At 41.4% G+C, this 22741-nt stretch overlaps 1 protein-coding gene across 1 annotated transcript in view; it reads right to left on the bottom strand.

Annotated features, from left to right (window-relative positions):
- Nucleotides 1-22741, bottom strand: part of LOC132397975 (cytokine receptor common subunit gamma-like) — a 65903-nt gene that overhangs the window by 20756 nt on the left and 22406 nt on the right. The window contains exons 2-4 of the mRNA XM_059976831.1: nucleotides 19552-19639; nucleotides 1978-2159; nucleotides 424-566 (exon numbers count right to left, since the gene is read on the bottom strand). Of these exons, the coding sequence (XP_059832814.1) occupies nucleotides 424-566; nucleotides 1978-2159; nucleotides 19552-19639 (413 nt within the window). The remainder of the gene's footprint in view (nucleotides 1-423; nucleotides 567-1977; nucleotides 2160-19551; nucleotides 19640-22741) is intronic.

The raw sequence follows: 22741 nt of genomic DNA, 5'->3' as shown, positions 1-22741 counted from the left end.
CATTTGGATAGGTTTATACGTGTATAGGAAAGTTGTAAAGGGATATGGCCGAAATGCAGGCATATGGAACCAGCTTAGGAAGATATCTCGGTTGCCATGTACAAGCTGAGCCATAAGACTTTAAGATATGGGAACAGAGCTAGGACATTCACCCATTGAACCTGCTGTACCATTCCATCATGGCTGATTTATGTGCATTGTCCTAAAGCTCTATGTCTATTTTACCAGCTGTAAAGCAGATGGCCTTCAGTGTGAGGAAAGAGCAACAGAGATCCAATCCAGTTGCCCGAGGGAGGAACCCTTCATCTTAATTGACAGTGGCAGGTGTTACACCACTTCTGCTGCTCTAACCCACTCTCCAGAGTTAGTTATTAGCCTTGACAGGAAACTCATGTTCATGGCATAGTCACTGCCACTCTGTACCTGCCACTCCTTGTCTTTATTATTCCGGTGCCTGATTTCATATTCCAAACATCTCTCTGTGCGCATTGGAGCGGCCCATTTCAGGAGGAGACCATTGTTTTCTGTAGTATTGACACTCAGGTTTCCAGGTGGAAAGGGTTGCACTGAAATGTAGCAAAGAATTTTAGTCCTGTTAGAAAAGGAGCTTAATCCAAGCTTTTCAGAGTGGAGCTTCATCAGAAGAATTTTGGCATCAGTTCAAATTCAATCCAAAGATTGGATATTGCAATTTCCTCATCTGTAGGATATGAAAGAAAACTTCCCACATCATTAACTATCCAGACACATTGGCTACAGATCTGTACACGTGTTTGATTGCATACTGTCCAGATGATATGAATTAATCTGAAATAAAAAGCTGGAGTCAACAATCGTGATCATGAAACTTTCAAAAGATAAAAGATTAGCTTTATTTGTCACCTGTAAGTGCAAAACACAAAGTGAAATGTGTGCTGCACACCGGATCAAATCAGCGAGGAGTGTGCTGGGCAGCCTCCAAGTCTCTCCATGATTCTGGTGCCAAGGTAGCATGCCCACAACTCACTAACCCTAACCATATGTCTTTGGAAAGTGGGAGGAAAGCAGAGCACCTGGAGGAAATCCAAACAGTCACAGAATAAATATACAGACTCTTCCAGCCAGTGGAGGAAATTATATGTGGGTTGTTAGCCCTCTAAAGTCTTATGTTGAGCACTACGCTACCATCCCATCTGAAACTTTCAAACTAAATGTTGGTCTCTCTTTGATCAGAAATTTAAAACCCAAAATTAACTTGCATAAAACAGTTCTTGAAGAATTTGCTCAAAGATTAATTTCTTCACCTGATTATTAAAGTATGTGTAACTATTTGTTTATCATTTATATTGAAGTTTATTTTCTTACTAAATAAATTACGGACTTACTTTTTGATTGTAAGTTAATGATTATAACGCTAAGGTCATTGCTGGGGTCGGACCCAGTGCAGCAATTCAGAGTCACAATAACAAATCAGAAACTATTGATTAAAATTAAGATAATTGAGTAGAATCAAGTTAACTGGCAAATCAGCCAAATATTGAAATCCAAATGAGCAAAAAATCTAGCTTTGCAACTGAGCTCACCATTGATCTTTTGAGGATAGATTGCCTTAAAATTCAAAGCAAACCATTACATAATTGAATGCTATCAGCAGAAATTAATGTGATGATATGCAAGTCAACAACATCTGTGATCACCTTTGAAGATTTATGAGTAATAAGCCCAACTAACTCAATCTACAATATCTTTAACTGCACCATTCCCAACTGCCAGGACCTAAGTAATTTATGGAAACCCATCTGTTAACCTACACTGACATCACTGGCTCCCAGTGCTTTACTAGTTCTGAGTTCTCTCAGCATTGACCTGAGCTGGAATTTTTTTTGACACTTCTTCAGTCACTGGACATTAATAAAAATAAATGGAATAATCTTCCCTAAAGATTGTGATTTTGGCTTTACCAATCTCAGCCAGAGTTTCGTTAACAAATACTCTTACCCTGGTCTTGAAGCTGAAACTTTCCGTTTTTTGTTGTAACGTTTCCTGAATCACTGGATCCATTTATGAAAACGTGGAAGTCTTTGAATTGTATAATGTCACTGGCTGAGAAATTACATCCAACGTTATAGCCACCCTGCTGAATGTAGTTCCTACATTCCACTGCTGGTTGTGCGACATACCTGCAAAGAAAAGCAAATAGCCATATTTTCTGTTATGAGTGGGAAATTAAACATTGTAAAAGTTATACTTACGAAACGATAAGAAGAAAGAAAGATAGTCTAAAAATTCATACGCATAGTACTGTTTACTTATCGGTGCTACTTCTTTGAAAAACAAGTATTTTCAGAATGGAACTTGATGAGATAAATTCCCTGCTGAATCATCTCCACTTTGAAGCATTAACTGGAAGTATCTGATCATGATCTATTCCACATTGATAATGAGACTTCAGCATCTGATTGTCTGGTAACATTCTGAGGAAACTGATTAATCTGAAACACAGGAGTTCCTGCAGATGCTTCTTCTTCAGCCATTCACTTTTTCCACTTATCACCTCCCAGCTCTCATTTCATCTCCTCTTCCCCACCCATCTACGTCCCCCCTCACCTGCTTTCACCTATCACCTTCTGGCTTGTACTCCTTGCCCTGCCTCCACCTGCTTATTCTGACTTCTTTCACCGTCCTGATGCAAGGTTCCTTCCTGAAACATTAGCTCTTTATGCTGCTCCATAGATGCAACCTGACCTGCTGAGTTTCTCCAGGATTTTGCATGTGTTACTGTAGGTTAATCTCAGTTGTGATGCAAGGTTTCAACCTGAAATGTTGATTATTCTTTGTTCTTCACAGATGCTGCTCGGCTCACTGGGTTTCTGTGGCACACTATCATTGCTCCAGATTCCAGTGCCTTCAGTCTCTTTAAATTCAGGTTCACGTTTAATTATCATTCAACAGTACATGAATATAGCCAAATGAAACAGCATTCCTTCAGGACCAAAGTACCAAACACATTACCAACAGCACAAAGCATAAATAGCAAATATGGTTATGATTTCAGAAAAAAGCATACAGTCACAAAGAAAATCAGATACAGACCAAGTCCCTGAGTGGCATGATTGTAGATTGTCCTGGTCCAGCTAGTTCATCCTCTGGGTGAACAGTGGAGGGCAGGACCAACAGGAGTGGCCAGCTCCCTACCCTGCAAGGATTCTAGTGTGTACTGCAGAGACTCTCGCAGACCACCTTGGCATCTTGTCTCCTAGTCAGCTACAACAGGTGATAACTTGGCAACGCAACTCCCTGCCAACGCTTTCGCCAATGACCCAGTGAACCGGACATGCGGCATTGTGAATTACCAATGTCCATCAGGTTTGTGATACCAGTATTGGATCGCGCATCTTCTCGGCAATGTGGTGAAAACACAACAACTGTACGCAATAAATCCAGCTCCATCACTATTGAGCAACTCACTGATGGGATAGTACTGCAGTACTTGCATTAGTACCATCCAGCACTAACTTGGAATTGTGAGAAAGACGTAAGGGACGAACAAGTGCACCTTTGATTGGGCCTGGTTTGGCCAATGTGTCCAAGTACATCATCATCTTCCTGGATTTTTGTATCAAGATTAATCTGAACTTGGAGATTTGGAGATTTTTCAAGGACAGTTAAAGTGGCTTAGTCAAATTGGCATTCCTAATTTGAATTTTTGGAAGAGATAATTTAGTATGTTGAAGAGGATATTGCAGCTGACATTTTCTATGTGGGCTTTAGTAGGGTCCTGCATGGGAGGAACCTATCTAATCCAGGGCAATTTAGTGCATTGGATTTAAAATTAGTTGGGTAATAGGGGATAAGGGGTTGTCTTTGCAATTAAAGCCTGTGACCTATGGTTGATCAAGGAGGTCAATGCTGGAGCACTCACTTACTAAGTACTTTATCAATCTGGACAACATATCACCTACAACACCAGGGGTCCGAACATGCTTGACCACTACTATACCATGATTAGGAATGCCTACCGTTCCATGCTCAGGGTGTATTTCAGGAAATCTGATCACTTGGCTGTCCTCTTCCTAGCTATATACAGGCAGAGGCTAAAGAGCAAGGCACCAGACATCAGAGCAACAAAGATGCGGTTACAGGAGACAGAGGAGCAGCTGTGGAATTGCTTCGAATTGGTGGATTGGGCTGTGTTTAAGGATTCATCAGAGGATCTGAATTAATACACCACAGTTGTCACGGATTTTATAAAAACAGCCACCTCACACAAAGTGAAACCAAGTGACATTGCTGACAACAGGCCTTGCTCCCAAAAAACAGGCCTTTTTATGCTCCCTTTGGCCATCAAAACATGGAAGAAACTTCACAAACTAACTCCCATTGGCCCCAATGACCCTGTTATTTCAGTCTTTGAGGCTGACGTGAAAGTATCCTTCAGCAGGTTGATCCACGGGAAGCATCTGGCCCAGACAGAGTACTTGGCTGAGTACTGAAGACCTGATCTGATCAACTGGCCGGAGTGTTCTCCAATATCTTTAACTTCTCGCTTTGGCTGTCGGAGTACCCACCTGCTTCAAGAAGGCTTTAATTATACCGGTGTCTAAGAAGAATGTGGCAACTTGCCTCAAGTGTCTGTAGCACTTACATCCACGGTGCTGAAGTGCTTTGAGAGGTTGATGATGAAATATGTCATCTCCTGCCCGAGAAGTGACTTTGACCTGCTCCAATTTTCCTACCATCACAAGGCAACAGGAGGAGCCATTTCATTGGCTCTTCACTCAACCATGGAACACATGGACAGTGGAGATGCATACATCAGGATGCTGTTCATTGACTACAGATCAGCATTCTACACCATCATCCCCTCCAAACTAATCAATATGCTCCAAGACCTTGGCCTCTATACCCCTTTGAGCAGCTGGATTCTCGATTTCTTCGCTTGCAGACTTCAATCAGTTCAGATTGACAACAAAATCCCCTCCACTATCTTCAACAGTTTGGGTACATCACAAGGGTGTGTGCATAGCCCCCTGCTCTATTTGCTTTATACTTATGACTGCGAGGCTAATTACAGCTCCAATTCCATACTTTAGTTTGCTGATATCATCATTCTCATTGATTTAATCAAAGTCGGTGAAATATCAGCGTGTAGGAGGGAGATTGAATACCTGGCTGAATGGTGCCCCAACAACATAATCTCATACAGTACGACAAGGCCAAGGAGCTTATTACGTATACTATAGTTGATTGATTAATTTATTCTTCTTCTAGATTATGTATTGCATTGAACTGCTGCTGCTCAGTGAACAAATTCATGACACATGCTGGTGATAATAAACCTGATTCTGATTCTGATTCGGAATGTACATTGACATATTTGTACTTTCAAAATAAATTTACTTTGAACTTGTAGAAAAGTTACCTCTCAGCCTCCAGTCCAACCTCTCCCTATATCTATAGTCCTCCAGTCCAGGCAACATCTTGGTGAATCTCCACTGTGTCCATGCCATTCCTGTAGGGTGGCAACCAGACTGTACACAATACTCCAAGTCCAGTCAATAAGACAATGAGACCATACGACATAGCAGCAGAGTTGGGCCACTCAGCCCATTGAGCCTGCTCCGCCTTTCCATCCTTGTTAATTTATTATCCCTCTTGACCTCTTTCTCTTGCATTCTCCCCCTAACCTTTGACACCCTGACAAATCAAGAACCTGTCAATCTCCGCTTTAAATATATTCAATGACCCAGCCTCCATAGTCAACCGTGGCAATGAATTCCACAGATACGTCACCCTCTGGTTGAATAAATTCCTCCTAATTTCTGTTCTAAATGGATAACCCTATGATTGTGCCCTTTGGTCCTAGACTCACCCACGATAGGGAATATCCTCTCTAACTAGGCCTTTCAGCATATGCTAGGTTGCAATGAGATCCCACTCATTCTGCTAAACTCCAGTGAGTACAGGCCCAGAGCAATCAAATGCTCCTATATGTTAACCCTTTCCATCCTGGGATCATTCTCATTAGCCTGCTCTAGTCCTCTCCAATGCCAGCACATCATTTTTAGATGAGAGGGTCCAAAACTGCTGACAATATTCCATGTGCAGTCTGGCCAATGCCTTATAAAGCTTCAGCATCAAATCCTTGCTGTTTGTCTGCTTCTAGTCTGCTTCTAATGAATCTTAACATTGCATTTGCCTTCTTTGCCATCGATTCAGAGCCAAGTTAACCTCAAGGTAATCCTGTATATGCACTTTCATTTCCCTTTGCAGCTTTTTAATTTTAAATCTACTTCAAAAATAGTGTGTGCCTTTTTTCCTTTTACCAGAGTGCATGACCATACAATTCCTGACACGATATTCCATCTGCTGCTTCTTTGCCTCCTGCCAGTCAGCAACTCTTCTATCTATGGTAGTAGCTTTACTGTAATACCATGGCTCTTATTAAGCAAACTCACTTCCAAGTAAACAACATCCACTGACTCTCTTTTGCTAATCTACTTGTTATTTTCTCAAATAATTCCAACAGATTAGTCAGACAAGATTTACCCTTATGGAAACAGTGCTGACTTTGACCTGTTTTATCATATCACTCCCAAGTACCCTGAAACCTCATCCTTAATAATAAACACCAACATCGTCCCAAACACTGAAGTCAGGCTAACTTGCCTATAATTTCTTTTCTTCTGCCTCCCTCACTTCTTACAGAGTACACCGACATTTTCAATTTCCAGTTCTCCAGAACCATTCCATAATCATTGCTAATGCCTCCACAATCTCTTCAGCTATCTCTTTCAAAACCCTGGAGTGTTGTCCATCTGGTCTTGGGGACCTATCTACCACAGTGAAGACTGACACAAAATATTTATTAAGTTCATCCACTATTTCTTTGTCCCCCATTACTATTTCTCCAGCATCATTTTTCAGCAGTTTAATTTCCACTCTCATCTCTCTTTTACTCTTTATATATATATGAAAGAACTTTTGGTATCCTCTTTTGTATTTTTGGCTAACTTACCTTCATATTTCATCTTTTTCTTCCTTATGTATTTTTAGTTGCCTTCTGTTGATTTTTTAAAGTGTCCCAATCCTCTAACTTCCCACTAATATTTGCTCCATGATATGCCCTCTCATTTACTTTTATTCTATCTTTGACTTCCCTTGTCAGCTATGGGGGCCTCATCCTCCCTTTACAATACTTCTACGTCTTTGAGATGTATTCATCCTGCCCCTTCAGCATTGGCCCCACAAACTCCAGCTATTGCTGTCCTGTCTTCATCCATCCAAGTTTGGCCAGTTCCTCTCTCATGAGTGTGTAATTCCCCTTATTCCACTGTAATACTAATACATCTAACTTTATCTTCTCCCTCTCAAACTACAAGGTAAATTCTATCACATTATGATCACTGACTCCTAAGGGTTCCTTTGCCTTAAGCTCCCTAATCAAATCTGGTTCATTACACAACACCCAGTCCAGAATTGCCTTTCCTCTAGTGGGCTCAACCAGGTGCTACTCTAAAATTCCAAGTCAAAGACTTTCAACAAATTCTCTCTCTTGGAATTCAGCACCAACCAGATAAACCAGAGTACTGTAAATATTCAACATAATGTCCCAAATCTTTATATTCAATGCCCTGATCTACAAGAGCACACATGCCCTATGCCTTTTTACCACTCTGTTGTCCATATTGACACTTCCAGAAGATAATAGATTGAACCTCAAGGTCTTTCAGTTCATCAGCATTGTTCAGTGTTGCCGTTTGCTGTATGTGTCCTAACCCACTTCACTTCTCAAAATGCATTGGGTTTAAAGTCAATCTGCCAACTCCACATCCAGCTCTCCCTCTGGTCTGAATCCTGCCGTAGCCTTCCTTGCCGTCCACAACATCATCAACTTTGTGTCAAAGGCAGACTTACCAATCATATTTCCTGCATTCACATCCAAGTCATCAGTGTCTCCCATGCAAGAAGGTGGGAGAACGTGATTTAAAAAAAAACTTAAGCTCCGAGAGTATACTGATGAACAAAGGGACATTGATGTGGATGTCCATAGATTTTTGAAAGTGGCTACACAGGAAGATAAAGTTGTGAGGAAAGCATATGGTCTGCTGGCCTTCATTAATACAAGATTAGGGAGGTTATGTTCCAAACTTATAAAACCTTGCTCTGACCTCAGGTGGAGTGCCAGATATATTTTCGGTCACCCCACATTGGAAGGATGTGACCATGCTGGAGGTGGGACAGAGGAGATTAACCAGGATTTTGCCTGGGATGGATGAATTTAGTTATGAGGAGAGTCTAAAGAAACTAGGCTTGTTTTCACTGGAGCGGAGGAGTTTAATGGGGTATATGATTCAGGCAAAGTGGATTCCAGTTACTTGAGCCATTGGTTAATTGGGGCAGCCATTTATTTTGGTCAACTCTTAAAGAACAAAAAGAAATCTAAAAAATAGTCGGGATTCCCTTCATTTATTTGGAACAGTATGCCACTTAATTGGGATAGGATACTGTTGCTGAACAGTTTCTATCTGTCATCAGTTGCATTTGTTTGTGTTAAAAAAGCAATGATTTTTGTAGCTGATAGTTGGTGAGATATAGACAGTAATATAATTTGGAAGCATTCAGGTTTTGAGATGTAGAAACAGCTGGGAGTGAAAATAACAGGATTTCACCACTTCAATAATTTAGGAATTATGAAGAATTTGAAGGTTTTGACAAATATCTGGAATGTGACAACGAGAATGAAGATTTTCAGAATACAATCATCAGTAGCATTCTATGAAGGCTGTCCTAGGTGGCTACGCTGATTTTGTTCATTTGGTAGTGGTTGTACATATCCAATGGTGACAGGGAAAGCTGTGCAGGAGAGTTTTTAAAGTGAAAAAGCTGTTTCACTGCAGCAGTTCCACTCTCTCGACTTTAGAAGTCCTGATCCAGTGGTATTATTCACAACTGGGATCTTCCTTGGTTGCAGAGTTGACCATAACTTCCTCTGTGTCACGTCATGCCCTTTGCTCTCCATGGAGCATTGCAGAACTGCCTTCTTGGCCATTGGATCACATTGTAGATCTCACCTGCTCTGTCCACTGGAGCTAACTTCATTTACAAAAAACCATAAGAACACCACAACATACACTAGATGAATTCCTCCCATGAAAACTATTAGAAACTAATGCACAGTTTATAGTACTGTAGAGGTATTGATAGTCTTCTAACTTGCTCTGTATTTCATTCAAATACATAAATTTTTACTCAGGTAAATGGCAGTTTGTCTTTTTTATGCCTTTTAAATTATTTCCATGAAACTTCCGCTAATTGGGGCAGCCACTTTATTGGGCCAAAATGACTGATCCCAATAAACTGGAATCCACTGTAATTAACATTATGAACAGTATAGAAAGGACAGACTGCTGGAAAGTTTTCCCCTTTTGGAGGTGGATAAGACATAGATTTGTGTAAGAGATTTAGAAGGGATTTGAGGAGAAGCTTTTTCTCCGAGAGTGATGAACACCTAGGATGCACTACGGGGCAGAGTGGTGGAAGCAGAGCCACTAAGAGCATTAAGGAGGTGTCTAGATGAGTATTTGAATTGCCTGGACATTAAAAGCCCTGGGTTAAGTGCTGAAAGGTGGGATTAATACAGATGGGTGATCATTGGTCAGCATTGACCTGTTGAGTTCAGCAGCCTATTTCCAACCTCTATGAAACTAATACTCACATGCAATTTTTATTTGTGATTTGGTTCTTGGCATAAATACTAGTCAAGGTCTATGGAAAAGTAATCCTAACCTTACACAAAATACTACTCAGTGTTCAATTCAAAATAATGGGTCCTTTGTGATGTTTGAAGTGGTTACATCAGGAATTCTTATTGTGTCTATTTTATTTGTGAACAGAATAGTTTATAGAGAATTAGATGGCCTTGTGGGATTAACGGGATTGGTCTGATAATTTCCATGGACTTGATAGGAAGAATGGTCTCCTTCTACATCTGGAAGAACTATGAAATATGAAAATAGCAGATATATGGATCATTGTGGATTGAATACTCATGCTCGGGCTGGATTTCTTAAGGGTTAATTTGCAGGTTTGAATTGGTGGTGAGGAAGGCAAATACAACGTAAGCATTAATTTCAAGAGGACTAGAATACAAAAGCGAGGATGTAATGCTGAGGCTCAATTAAGCACTGGTGAAGCCTGTCTTGGAGTATTGTGAGCAGTTTTGGGCCCCTTATCTAAGAAAGGATGTGCTGACATTGGAGAATATTCAAAGAAGGTTCATAAAAATGATTCCAGGATTGGAAGAATTGTCATATGGAGAGATTCTAGTGTCTCTGGGCCTGTATTCACTGGAATTCAGAAGAATGAGGGGGACCTCACTAAAATATATTGAACGTTGAAGGGCCTTAGTAGAGTAGATGTGGAGAGGATGTTTCCTATGCTGGGGAGATGGTTCCTGAGATGAGGGGGTTAGACTATGAGGAGAGACGGTACTCGCTGGAATTCAGAAGAATGAGAGGAGTCTTATACAAACATATACAATTATGAAAGAGATAGATAAGATAGAGGCAGGAAAGTTGTTTACACTGATAGGTGAGACTACAACTAGAGGGCATAGCCTCAAGTTTTGGGGGCTAGATTTAGGATGGAGATGAGGAGGAACTGCTTTTCCCAGAGAGTGGTGAATCTGTGGAATTCTCTGCCCAATGAAGCAGTGGAGGCTACCTCAGGAAATATATTTAAGACAAGGTTGGATAGATTTTTGCATAGTAGGGGGAATTAAGGGTTATGGGGAAAAGGCAGGTAGGTGGAGGAGAGTCCATGGCCAGATCAGCCGTGATCTTATTGAATGGCAGAGCAGGCTCAATGGGCCAGATAGCCTACTCCTGCTCCTATTTTTTACATTCTTATCTGCTTATGTTCTTATGGGAGTCAAAGACCAGAAGGCACAGCCTCAGATAGAGGGATGTCCATTTAGAATGGAGATGAGGAGGAATTTCTTTAGCCAGACAGTAGTGAATCTGTGAAATTCATTGCCACAGGTGTCTGTGGAGGCCAAGTCATTGGGTGCATTTAAGGTGGAGGTTGATAGGTTCTTGGTTAGTCAGTTATGAGGAGAAGGCTGGAGAATGGGGTTGAGAAGGAAATGGATCAGCCAAGGTGAAATGGCAGAGCAGTCTCGGTGGGCCAAACGGCCTAGTTCTGCTGCTATGTCTTATGGTCTTCTGGTAAGTAGTAGGTAGCCAAGCACACAGCTGGTAGAGCTGCAGAGCTAGAGTTACAATGATCCAGGAGCTGTGTGTGTGGAGTTTGTATAGTCTCCTTTTGGGTTTCCTCTCGATGCTCCCATTTTCTCCATCAGCCCCAAAGATGTGCAGACTGGCACCTTAGTTAACTTTTCTTAAGGTTCAGCCAGGGAGGAGGTGAACACTAGAATTTGGGGGAGAGTTGATGGGAAAATGGGGAGAATAAAGTGCGATCTGTGTAGGTGTAATGTCAATGGATGTTTGACTTGATGTATCAAATATTGAGTTCCCATGATATATGAATCTATGACTCTGTGCCGCAGTTTCTCGGGGCAAGAGAGAAGGTTGAACGGAAACAATTCTGGACTGTAGCATTAATGTCTTAATTAGATGTAACATTATTATTGGTTATTTCATCCTAAATGAACCGCGGTGAAAGTTCAAGTTCATTTCAATTCAGTACTCTTGCTTTGAGTTTGTACTGATTGCAGGATATTACTGAAAGCAGCTTTGCATTGCCACATTTTAATGTGTTTGCACAGTCTTCAGAAAATTCCATCTGTTTTATACAGCAGTGGGAACAAATTTTGAACTGCTGTCTGTGTGGCCCTTTTCCCATTTGGACTTGCAAAAATGGAAGATCCAACCATTGGTTTACTGGATTGCAACAGAAATACAATGAAGAATAGACACTTTTGCTGGAACATATTGTAGGTAAGTGTTCAAATCCTCAACTGAAATAGCATAGGACCCATTTTGTAGTTTCGACATAGAAAAGAATTGACTGCCAAATGTATGAGCGGATGGCCAGCCAGAATGTTCAACTTTTCCAAAGATTCAAAGCATTTTTATTATCAAAGCATGTACATAGAATACAGATTTGTCTCCCTGCAAACTGAAACAAAGGAACACCATGGAACCTGTTCAAGAAAACATCAAACACCCAACGTGCGTGAAAAGAATAAATTGCACAAATGGCAAAAAGCAAATGGACAACGTAAAATATTGAACATCAAGCCAGGAGCAAAGTAATATTCAGTTTAGTTCAGTTCTGCATTACGCTGCTAGCCCACTCAGGCCACAGGGTAAAGCATTCTTTTCTAAAGTGCTCCAGGCTGCATTGATTGCCCTGATCAAACTGTCCAAAAACAGTAAAAAGAAGAGTAACCAAAATCCGGGAACATCTGCAACATCAACCTCAAAGTCCCCCTAAGTGAACCCACAGCCTCTCCGATTGACCCTTGCAATGTGGATCCTAAGATTCCTGCACTTTCGTTCAGCAGCAGCTAGCAAGAGCAAGAGGAAGACCGATCGAATTTAGGCAGATGGCGTTGAACACATGCCCCTCCTCTGCTTTCACTCTTGTTGATTTCAGCCTTGCTCAATGCCTCAACCTGAGAAAAACAATGGAGTAGACTTTGGGCTCGTTCCCTCAACACTGCAATCAGAAAAAGGCAATGGAGTAGATCATGGTCTCCAGGCTTTCGTGCCTCCAGACCGTACGCTCCACTCGAAATCCTCATGAGACAGCAAATCACCAGATTACTCAATCGGACCAACAACACGCCATCAAAATGTAAATTACAATCACTTACTGTAGGAGTAGAATCATATTTGAAGGAAGAAATAAAAGAAGCAGTTTCATGAACTGTCTGCAGGGTAGTCACCATTGGTCGCATTGTTTGGTGGTTCATCCAGACAGTCCAATATGTTAACCCAAAGCACCAACAGGGTGCAGGGCATGGTGTCATAGTCACTAGACTATTACCCATAGGCCAAATGTTGAAGGAGAGGTTCTTCTCTTTGCAATAGTCAATTGTCCCTGCAGGCTTCAAGGCAGCCACCATTATTACAGTGCCCAAGGGCGACGGCAACTGTCTTAAATGATTACTGCCCAATGGCACTGACTCAACAATCATGAAGAGCTTTGAGCGGCTGGTAATAGATCATTTAAAATCCCAACTTCCAGCTACACTGGACCCTTTCCAGTACACCTACCACTCAAACTTGCTCACTGACGAAGCCATTTCCTCGGCCCTCCACTCCATCCTGCTAGAAAACAACGCAACATGTTGTTCATTGACTGCAGATTGGCATTTAGCATGATCATCCCTCAGACACTGGTAGGTAAACTGTCCTCATTGGGCTCTCTGTAACTGGATCTTGGACTTCTTGATGGATAGATTCCAGTAAGTCCGAGCTGGCAGCAACATCTCAAGCTCCATCACATTGAGCACTGGTGACCCCAGGGCTGGTGCTCAGCCCATTGTTTACTCATGTCTGCATTGCCAAATCCAGCTCAAACTGTATCATCAAGTTTGCGGATAATATAACAGTGGTTGGCTTCATCGGTAACAATGATGGGTCAGCATACAGAAAGGAGGTAGAGAAGCTTGTCAAATGGTGTGGGAAAAATGACCTGAGTTTCATAGAAAAAACATAGAAACATAGAAAATAGGTGCAGGAGTAGGCCATTGAGCCTGCACCGCCATTCAGTATGATCATGGCTGATCATCCAACTCAGAACCCTGTACCTGCTTTCTCTCCATACCCCCTGATCCCTTTAGCCACAAGGGCCATATCTAACTTCCTCTTAAATATAGCCAATGAACTGGCCTCAACTGTTTCCTGTGGCAGAGAATTCCACAGATTCACCACTCTTTGTGTGAAGAAGTTTCTCCTCATCTCGGTCCTAAAAGGCTTCCCCTTTATCCTTAAACTGTGACCCCTCGTTCTGGACTTCCCCAACATTGGAAACAATCTTCCTGCATCTAGCCTGTCCAATCCCTTTAGAATTTTATATGTTTCAATAAGATCCCCCCTCAATCTTCTAAATTCCAGTGAGTATAAGCCTAGTTGATCCAGTCTTTCTTCATATGAAAGTCCTGCCATCCCAGGAATCAATCTGGTGAACCTTCTCTGTACTCCCTCTATGGCAAGAATGTCTTTCCTCAGATTAGGGGACCAAAACTGCACACAATATTCTAGGTGCGGTCTCACCAAGGCCTTGTACAACTGCAATAGAACCTCCCTGCTCCTGTACTCAAATCCTTTTGCTATGAATGCCAACGTACCATTTTGCCTTTTTCACCACCTGCTGTACCTGCATGCCCACCTTCAATGACTGGTGTACAATGACACCCAGGTCTCGTTGCATCTCCCCTTTTCCTAATCGGCCACCATTCAGATGTTCTCTGTTCTCCTGTTCTTGCAACCAAAGTGGATAACCTCACATTTATCCACATTAAATTGCATCTGCCATGAATTTGCCCACTCACCTAACCTCCAGTCTAACCTCCAAACTGTTCAGCAACAGTATCCTATCCCAATTAAGTGGCATACTGTTCCAAATAAATGAAGGGAATCCCGACTATTTTTTAGATTTCTTTTTGTTCTTTAAGAGTTGACCAAAATAAATGGCTGCCCCAATTAACCAATGGCCCAAGTAACTGGAATCCACTTTGCCTGAATCATATACCCCATTAAACTCCTCCACTCTGTTCTCCAGATGTTCTCTGTTCTCCTGTTCTTGCAACCAAAGTGGATAACCTCACATTTATCCACATTAAATTGCATCTCCCATGAATTTGCCCACTCACCTAACCTATCCAAGTCACCCTGCATCCTCTTAGCATCCTCCTCACAGCTAACACCACCGCCCAGCTTCGTGTCATATGCAAACTTGGAGATGCTGCATTTAATTCCCTCATCTAAATCATTAATATATATTGTAAACAACTGGGGTCCCAGCCCTGAGCCTTGCGGTACCCCACTAGTCACTGCCTGCCATTCTGAAAAGGCCCTGTTTACTCCCACTCTTTGCTTCCTGTCTGCCAACCAATTCTCTATCCACATCAATACCATACCCCCAATACCGTGTGCTTTAAGTTTCCACACTAATCTCCTGTGTGGGACCTTGTAAAAACCCTTTTGATAATTTAAGTATACCACATCCACTGGCTCTCCCCTATTCAAAGTAGACAAGACAAAAGTGATGATCATAGACTTCAGCAAGGCTCAGGTTGACACTCGCCATTGTAATCAATGGCTCTACCGTGGAGAGAGTGAAGTGTACAAAGTTCTTTCATGTGCACATAACAGATGATCATACCTGGACCCATAACACATCCTCATTAGTCAAGAAGGTACAATTTTCTGAGGCGACTGAAGAGTGCAAAGCTCCTCGCCCCATTCTAACAACTTTCTACAGGAGCACCCCGAGAGTGTCCTGTCTGGCGGCATCACTGTGTGGTACAGAATCTGCAAGGCATTGGAACACAAGATGCTAGAGAGGTTAGTACAAACTGCTAAGCGGATTATCAGGGTGTGTGCTCCCTGCTATTTGTACCATTTACCCGAGTTTTGTGTTGTTGAGGATTCTTACCCCTTATCACCCAATCTCCTCGACCCCCTACATCAGGCAGAAACTACAGAAGCATCGAGCTTAGGACTGCCAGACTGGGTAACAACTTAGTCCTTCAGGCTGTGAGACTAACGAATAGCCAGCCACCACTGAAGTCCGATCAATAGGACGGTGGGCTGTTTACTGTTTAGCTGTGCTGTGGACTTCACGTGCATTTTTAATGATATTTTATTAATTTATTTGTGGTGATATTTTGTTTTATGTGCTTGTGTGCGATATGCTTTGTGGGTGCACCATGCTCTGGAGGAACGTTGTTTTGTTTGGTTGTGTATATATATAAAATACAATCAGGTGACGATAAACTTGAACTTCAACTCAGGACGGCACAGTAATGTAGTGGTTCGCATGCAGCTTTATACTGCCAGAGAATGAGATCTATTCTCTCTGCTGTTTGTAAGGAGCTTGAATGCTTTCCCCATGACTGTGACAGTCTCCACTGGGTGCTCTGGTTTCCACCTACATTGCAAAGATGGACCAGTTTGTAGGTTGCTGTGTTGGCACTGGAAGCGTGGCGATGTTGCAGTAAGGTCCTCATACTGTGTTGGTCATTGATGTATTTCATTGTATATTCCAACGTACTGTACATGTGAGAAATGAAGATATTAAAGCTAATCTTTAAGCCTGCTGTGACGGCTGGTGGTGTAGTGCCATTGGCACTGGACTTCGAGACGAGTCATCCCGGGTTTAAATCTGGCCGGTTCCTTGCACACTTTCCATCCGTGCTGGGTTGAGCATCAAGCTAGCAACTCGGCCTCATAAAAATCAGACAAATGCTAAAGAAATGGCAAGGTTGTTGCCCAGTGCACCAGGAGAGGAATAACTATAACTTAAAAAGTTGAGGAAATTAAATTCAACCATCTCCAAGTAAATAAATAAATAAAAATATTTGTCAGTTATAGTAACCATAGAATTAGTTCACAATCGCCATCATGATTATGTGCCATGTGACATGACATGGCCAATGACCGTGATTGATCTTGGCAAATTTTTCTACAGGAGTCGTTTGCCACTGCCTTCCTCTGGGCAGTGTCTTTACAAGATGGGTGACCCCCAGTCAGTATGAATGTACTTTAGAGATTGACTGCCTGGCATCAGTGGAGGCATAACCATGACTTGTGATATGCACCAGCTGCTCATACAACCATCCATCACTTGCTACCATGGCTTCACGTGACCCTGATCGGGGGGGGGGGTGGGGGGGGAAGCTAAGCAGGTGCTACACCTTGGCCAAAGGTAACCTGCAGGCCAGTGGAGGGAAGGAGCACCTTACACCTCCCTTGGAGGAGACGAATCTCCACCCTTCCACCTCGTTCACCACAGGCCTTGTGATTCCAGCTTTGCAATATGGTTGATTCTTGTCTATCCTCTGAACTCTAAGGAATGGGTAATAAATGCTGTTTCTCTTGGTGTTGTCCACATTCTATGAATGAATCATTTTAACAAGATTAATATATGGAATTCTAAATCATTGTGGAGAGCAAAACTGGGCTAATTACAAAAATATACTTGTGTAGGAGGCGGGACAGTTCCAGTTGATCAAACATGATTAATACTGAGCAAGAGAAATCACTCTATCATGAAAGATTGCTTCTTAAACTGCATGGAAATCACCTTTAGTTGGTATTAAGGAAGACTTATTCCATATCAAATCTATTCTTTAGTTGTTGTCTAAATCTTCTGTGTTCTGTCGTGAAAGGAGCTCTATATTGCACTATACCTTATCTAAGGATACCTAATACTTGTCAAAAATGAAGATATTTTTATTAAACCAAATATTTCTCACAACATTGCATCAAAACAGTTATAGAGAATTATTACAGCATTAAAATAGATACCTTGCCCCACATGTTCCATGCCTTTAATTAATTTCCTCCCACCATATTTCATTTTGTGTCAGCCATGCATTAAGTGGTTTAAATAGTTGCACTCTACCTCTGACTCATGAAGTTGAGGGTTTAAGAACATGTTCATGTTCAAAATACTGGCAATATCAGCGTTTCCTTTGCAAATCCTGTAACTGAGTGACTTGCTCAGTCATTTCGGAGGGCATGAGGACATCAGAAACAGAAGCAGAGTATTAGACCATACAGTCTATTATCTCTGCTCTAACATTCAGTAGGACTGTGGCTGCACCACACCCATAAGACAATGGAGCAGAATTAGGCCATTTGGCCCATCAAGTCTGCTCCGCCATTCAATCACGGTTGATCCTTTTTTTCCCTGCTCAGTCCAACTCCCCAGCCTTCTCCCCATAACCTTTGATGCCATGTCCAATGAAGAACCTATCCACCTCTACCTCAAATACACCCAATGACTTGGCCTCCACAGCTGCATGTGCTAACAAATGCCACAGATTCACCACCCTCTGGCTCAAGAAATTTCTCCGCATCTTTGTTTTAAATGCACAAATTTCTATCCACAGGCTGTGACCTCTTGTCTTAGACTCCCCCACCACAGGAAACATCCTTTCCACATCTACTCTGTCTAGGTCTTTCAGTATTCAAAAGGTTTCAATGAGATACCCACCCATCCTTCTAAATTCCAATGAGTACAGACCCAGAGCCATCAAACGTTCCTTGTATGATAACCCTTTCATTACTGGAATCCTTCTCTGATCCCTCTCCAATGCCACTATCTAAGAATACCTAATCATTGTTGCTCACCCCACTTTGGCTTGAGGATTCTAAGGATTCTCTATACCTGGGTGAAGGAATTCCTTTTCACCTCTGTCCTGGTTGGCCGAATTTTTGTTCTGACATGTATCCATTAGTTCTAAACATCTTAGCCAAAGGAAATATCAACCTTGTATGCATGCTAACAAGCCCCAAAATCTCATCTCATTCTTCTTACTCCAGAGAGTAAGGCCATGTCCATTAAATCTCTACTTATTATGACAAACATGCCTTCTCAGGAAGCAGTCAGGTGAAGAGTGTGCCTCCTTAATCACAGGCATCTTCTTCCTTAGTCAGGGAGAGCATATCTTTACACATGGTCTAGATGTGATCTTACCATGGTCGGTGTAACTAGAAGAAGACACCTTTCTCGCTATCTCACACATAGATGGACATCTTTTTGAAATAAAGATGATAGCCCCTGGTATTGAGCAGATCGTGAACAATCCGTCATCATGTCCACCTTGCTTGATTCTCTTATAATGCTGACAAATATGACACATTTGGTAGGAGGAATGAAGTGACGCTTTGGAATCTAGAGGGCACTATTCTAAAATGGGTGCAGGAACAGTGTGATCTGGAAGGAGGTGCATTATATTTTGTAAGAGGCAAGGAAGGTCAAAGAAGTAGTTAAAAAGAAAAAAGTAAGGGATATTGGGATTTTAACAAAGATATAAAGGCCTTGGAAAAGTTGTGGAACATTCTATCTAGACTCTTGCAATGAGGAACTTCAGTTCTGTGAATAGGCAAAAGAAGTTGGTGTTGTTCTTCCTGGAACAGGAAAGTTTGCAAGGAGATTTGATAGAGGTGTTTAAAGCAATAAAAAGAATAAAGAGCGTGGATGGGGAGAGCTTGCTTTCATTGAAGGCGACTGGCCAGGAATCCAAAAGTGACATGGTAGGTTCTGACATGCATTGCCAGAGGTGATACTGGAAGCAGATTCATTTGTAGTTTTCAAAAGGAAACTGGATAAATACTTCTTTAAAAAAAAAATAGAATTTGTAAGGCTGTTGGGGTAAAATGGGATGGCTTGGAGGCAGGGAGTGAGATAAGGTAGATTGTTCTTACTTAAAGGGGGAGTATAGATTTAATGGGCCAGCTTCCTTCCATTCTTTAATCTTTAATTCTGTGATCCTTAATGTCCTAAGATTACCAAAGTACTTTACATTAAATACTCCCAGAATGAATTCATGGAAGTCCCCAGATGACTTCAGGTGGTTGGCATACTCACCAGTGGTACATGGTGTATTTTATGTTCCCTTCAATGAGGTTCCATGTACACGTCATATATTCTTCATTGTAGACAATACAATTCACATCTAGAATGGAGGTAGAAGAGGGACTTACTCATTGTGCTCAAACTATCCAAACTTAAGCAAAATGTAACTATTTTTTTTAATTTCAGAGCTGATAAACCAGATTCTCTACAGATCCTTGAATTTCCAACCAGCCTAATTTTGAAGTCAGCAACACTGGAAATAAAGAGGGTGAAAAACAACATGATGGATACACAAAGTTTGTAAAGGGATCAGAACAAGTTTGTCCAGAATAGGAGAATGTGGCCTGCAGTTAATAACGGATGATTTTAAGATTAATCTGGAAATGTAACATCGCATTTCTCATGGGTGCATCCACTGTCCATACTTACTGCTTATATTCCCACAAAACTGCACACCAAGAAAGCAGGACAAACAATCAATCTCAAAAGACAACAAATTGTGAAAATACAAAAAGAAAAATAAATAAGTAAGTAAATGATAAATATTGAGAAGTTGAGCTGTAGAGTGCTTGAAAATGAGTCCATAGGTTGTGGAATCAATTGTTCAGTTGTGGATGGAGTGAAGTTATCCACTCTGGCTTTGATGGTGGAGGGGTAATAACTGTTTCAGAACCTGGTGATGTAGACCTAATCCTCCTGTACCTCCTTCCTGATGGCAGCAGCAAGAAGTGAGCATGGTGAGGGTCCTTGATGATGGATGATGCTTTCCTGCAACAGTGTTTCATATAGGTGTGAATACACATTGCAGGAAAACAGCCATGTGACTGTAACATGGAAAATCCACTTAACATAGAGTTGGGATGTTGGCAGAAAGACATTTGTTCTGTCTTGCTATAGCTTTAATAGCTTACATATTAAAAACAACTACTCCTTTGATTAGCAATATAACTGGTTATTTTCCATTACAGTAAAAAGATTATTAAGGGGAAACCCCACCTTGCTTTTACCGTATCTTCCACACATAATTAAAAGAAAGAATATGTTGAAGGTTATCTTAAATGATAAACTGCTTTGTAACACAGATGTACAGTTTATCTAGCCAAGTAATATAGCTATTTCAATAAAAATACAAGGTGGTACTTGAGTTTCAGTCTTTTTTAGCTAATTATTTGTGAAACTATCTTTTCCTATTATCAAATAATCAGACATTTTTTCCAATAGAGTCTTTACGTCAGCTTAGAATTTACAGACCACAAGTATGTCTATCAGCCAATTTGATCAAAAATGGTGACTATGCTCCACTCAAGCCTTCTCACAACTTATTTAATCTGACCCCAAAAGAATAGGGTTCTGATGCTTTTTCCTTTAATTTTGCCTTCAAGAGATTTATGGTATCCACCATAATTACTCTTTGAAGTAGTAAGTTTTATCTCTTAACCTTTCAAGGATATGAAGTTTCTTCTGAATTTTTAATTTGTTTTATTACTCCATTTGTTAATAATTCTTTCCTGAATCCATTCATTCACCAGGAAGGTAAACAATCAACCTATTCTCACTGTTGCACCCTGGATACTTTCCAAAGAAAACCCCTGAAAAGGATTCAGACACATGGGGGATTGCAGATGCTGGAATCTGAAGCAAAAGGCAAGAAAACTGTTGATGCTGGAAGCTAGAGGAACTCATATAGTCAAGCGGCTTCTATTGGGGGATAAGGAAATGTCGATGGTTCAAATCAAAACCCTTCAACAGGACCCTGCAAAGTCTTGATAGTAACTTCTGGATAGTAAATTTTCATGAGTAGGACCATGGAACGAACGCAAGCCAAGGAAAGAAAGATCAGAATCTTCATTGGTTTAAAGGTCCCAAATGAAATCAGACTGAGGGACATCAATCTGAATGGAGGTATGGTGATACAGTAAATGGTCTCTTATTTGGCAATGCTTCATGCAATAATGATAACACAACAGAACAGGATTTCAGAAATGTCACACACTATTCTTATATTCACCTTCTTATATTAGATCTGAGGTATAGTACTTGGAGAGAATGGGATGAAGAATATAGCGCACTAGGTTATGCTACAACTCAACTGGAAATTAGAGCTAGGACCGCCACTAGAGGGTGAGTTGAGTGTGTACGAGTTGAGGAGAGAGGGGGACACCCTTGACAGTGTTGGCAAGTGGGCCGGCCAGTTTAATTTGTAATTTGTAATCCTTGTTGTAAGGTCATCTTTGACCAAACTCTGCAGGAATGACCAGGTGCAAGAGATCACCCAGAAACACAGAAATGCACCTGAGTAAGGATTTTCATGAGTTAACAGGAAACTGACAAAGAGAGAAGCCCAGGTTCCCAGGTTTAGCATGTGACCTCCAAGGAACAACTCTGCCTTCAGGCTTGGTGAGAGACTTACTGTAAGTAAAGCTAGATATTGATAACATGATCTCTTCAGACCACAATACCATCCGCTACCAGAATTCACTAATAGGATTAATACTGACAGAAACCTGTGTTATCATCACCTCCAAATTAAATAATTGGATCATTAGATTTAATACTAATAAGCTCAGCAAGTCAAGCAGCATTTATGGAGGGGGATAAACAGTAGACCATCCTGGCAGAGTCCTGATGAAGGGACTTGACCCAAAACATCAACTGTTTATTCCCCTCCAGAGATGCTGCTTGACTTACCGAGTTCCTCCAGCATTTTATGTGTGTTGCTCAAGGTTTCCAGCATCTGCAGAAGCCCTTGGATTTAATATTAATAAAGCCCCCATTTCCTTCTGATGGACTCCTTCCCTCCAAGTAGGAAGAGCCTAGTTGAAATTATGATGGTCGCAAATATGGTTCTTACTCCTCCCTTGTCCAAGAACATTCTGTCACTCAGAAGGCAGTCAAGTGACGTGTCTCAGACTTCGCCCTTGGCCACTTAGCAAAGCAGAAGAGGATCTGGGTGCTGGAATGAATGAGATGCTGACCTTTCCCTAGTTGGATCACAGTCCGAGTCCAGGTCAAGATTTATAATCAGGAATTCTGTTGAATGACTTAGAATGTTGAGTTAGAATAGTGCCTTTGGTTTCAGAATATGAAGTGCCCCTTTTCTCAACACTGAACTCCATTCCTGAACACACCCTCTTTAGGTTCCATTTGCCACATGGAATAAATAGTGTCTGTTGTCTTTCATTTTAAGGAGGGGTGAGTATAA

Source organism: Hypanus sabinus, chromosome 8, assembly GCF_030144855.1.
Source record: "Hypanus sabinus isolate sHypSab1 chromosome 8, sHypSab1.hap1, whole genome shotgun sequence".
Classification (NCBI taxonomy): Eukaryota; Metazoa; Chordata; class Chondrichthyes; order Myliobatiformes; family Dasyatidae; genus Hypanus; species Hypanus sabinus.
Note: the sequence above shows the minus strand (reverse complement) of the source record. Positions and strands in the feature narration are given on the sequence as shown.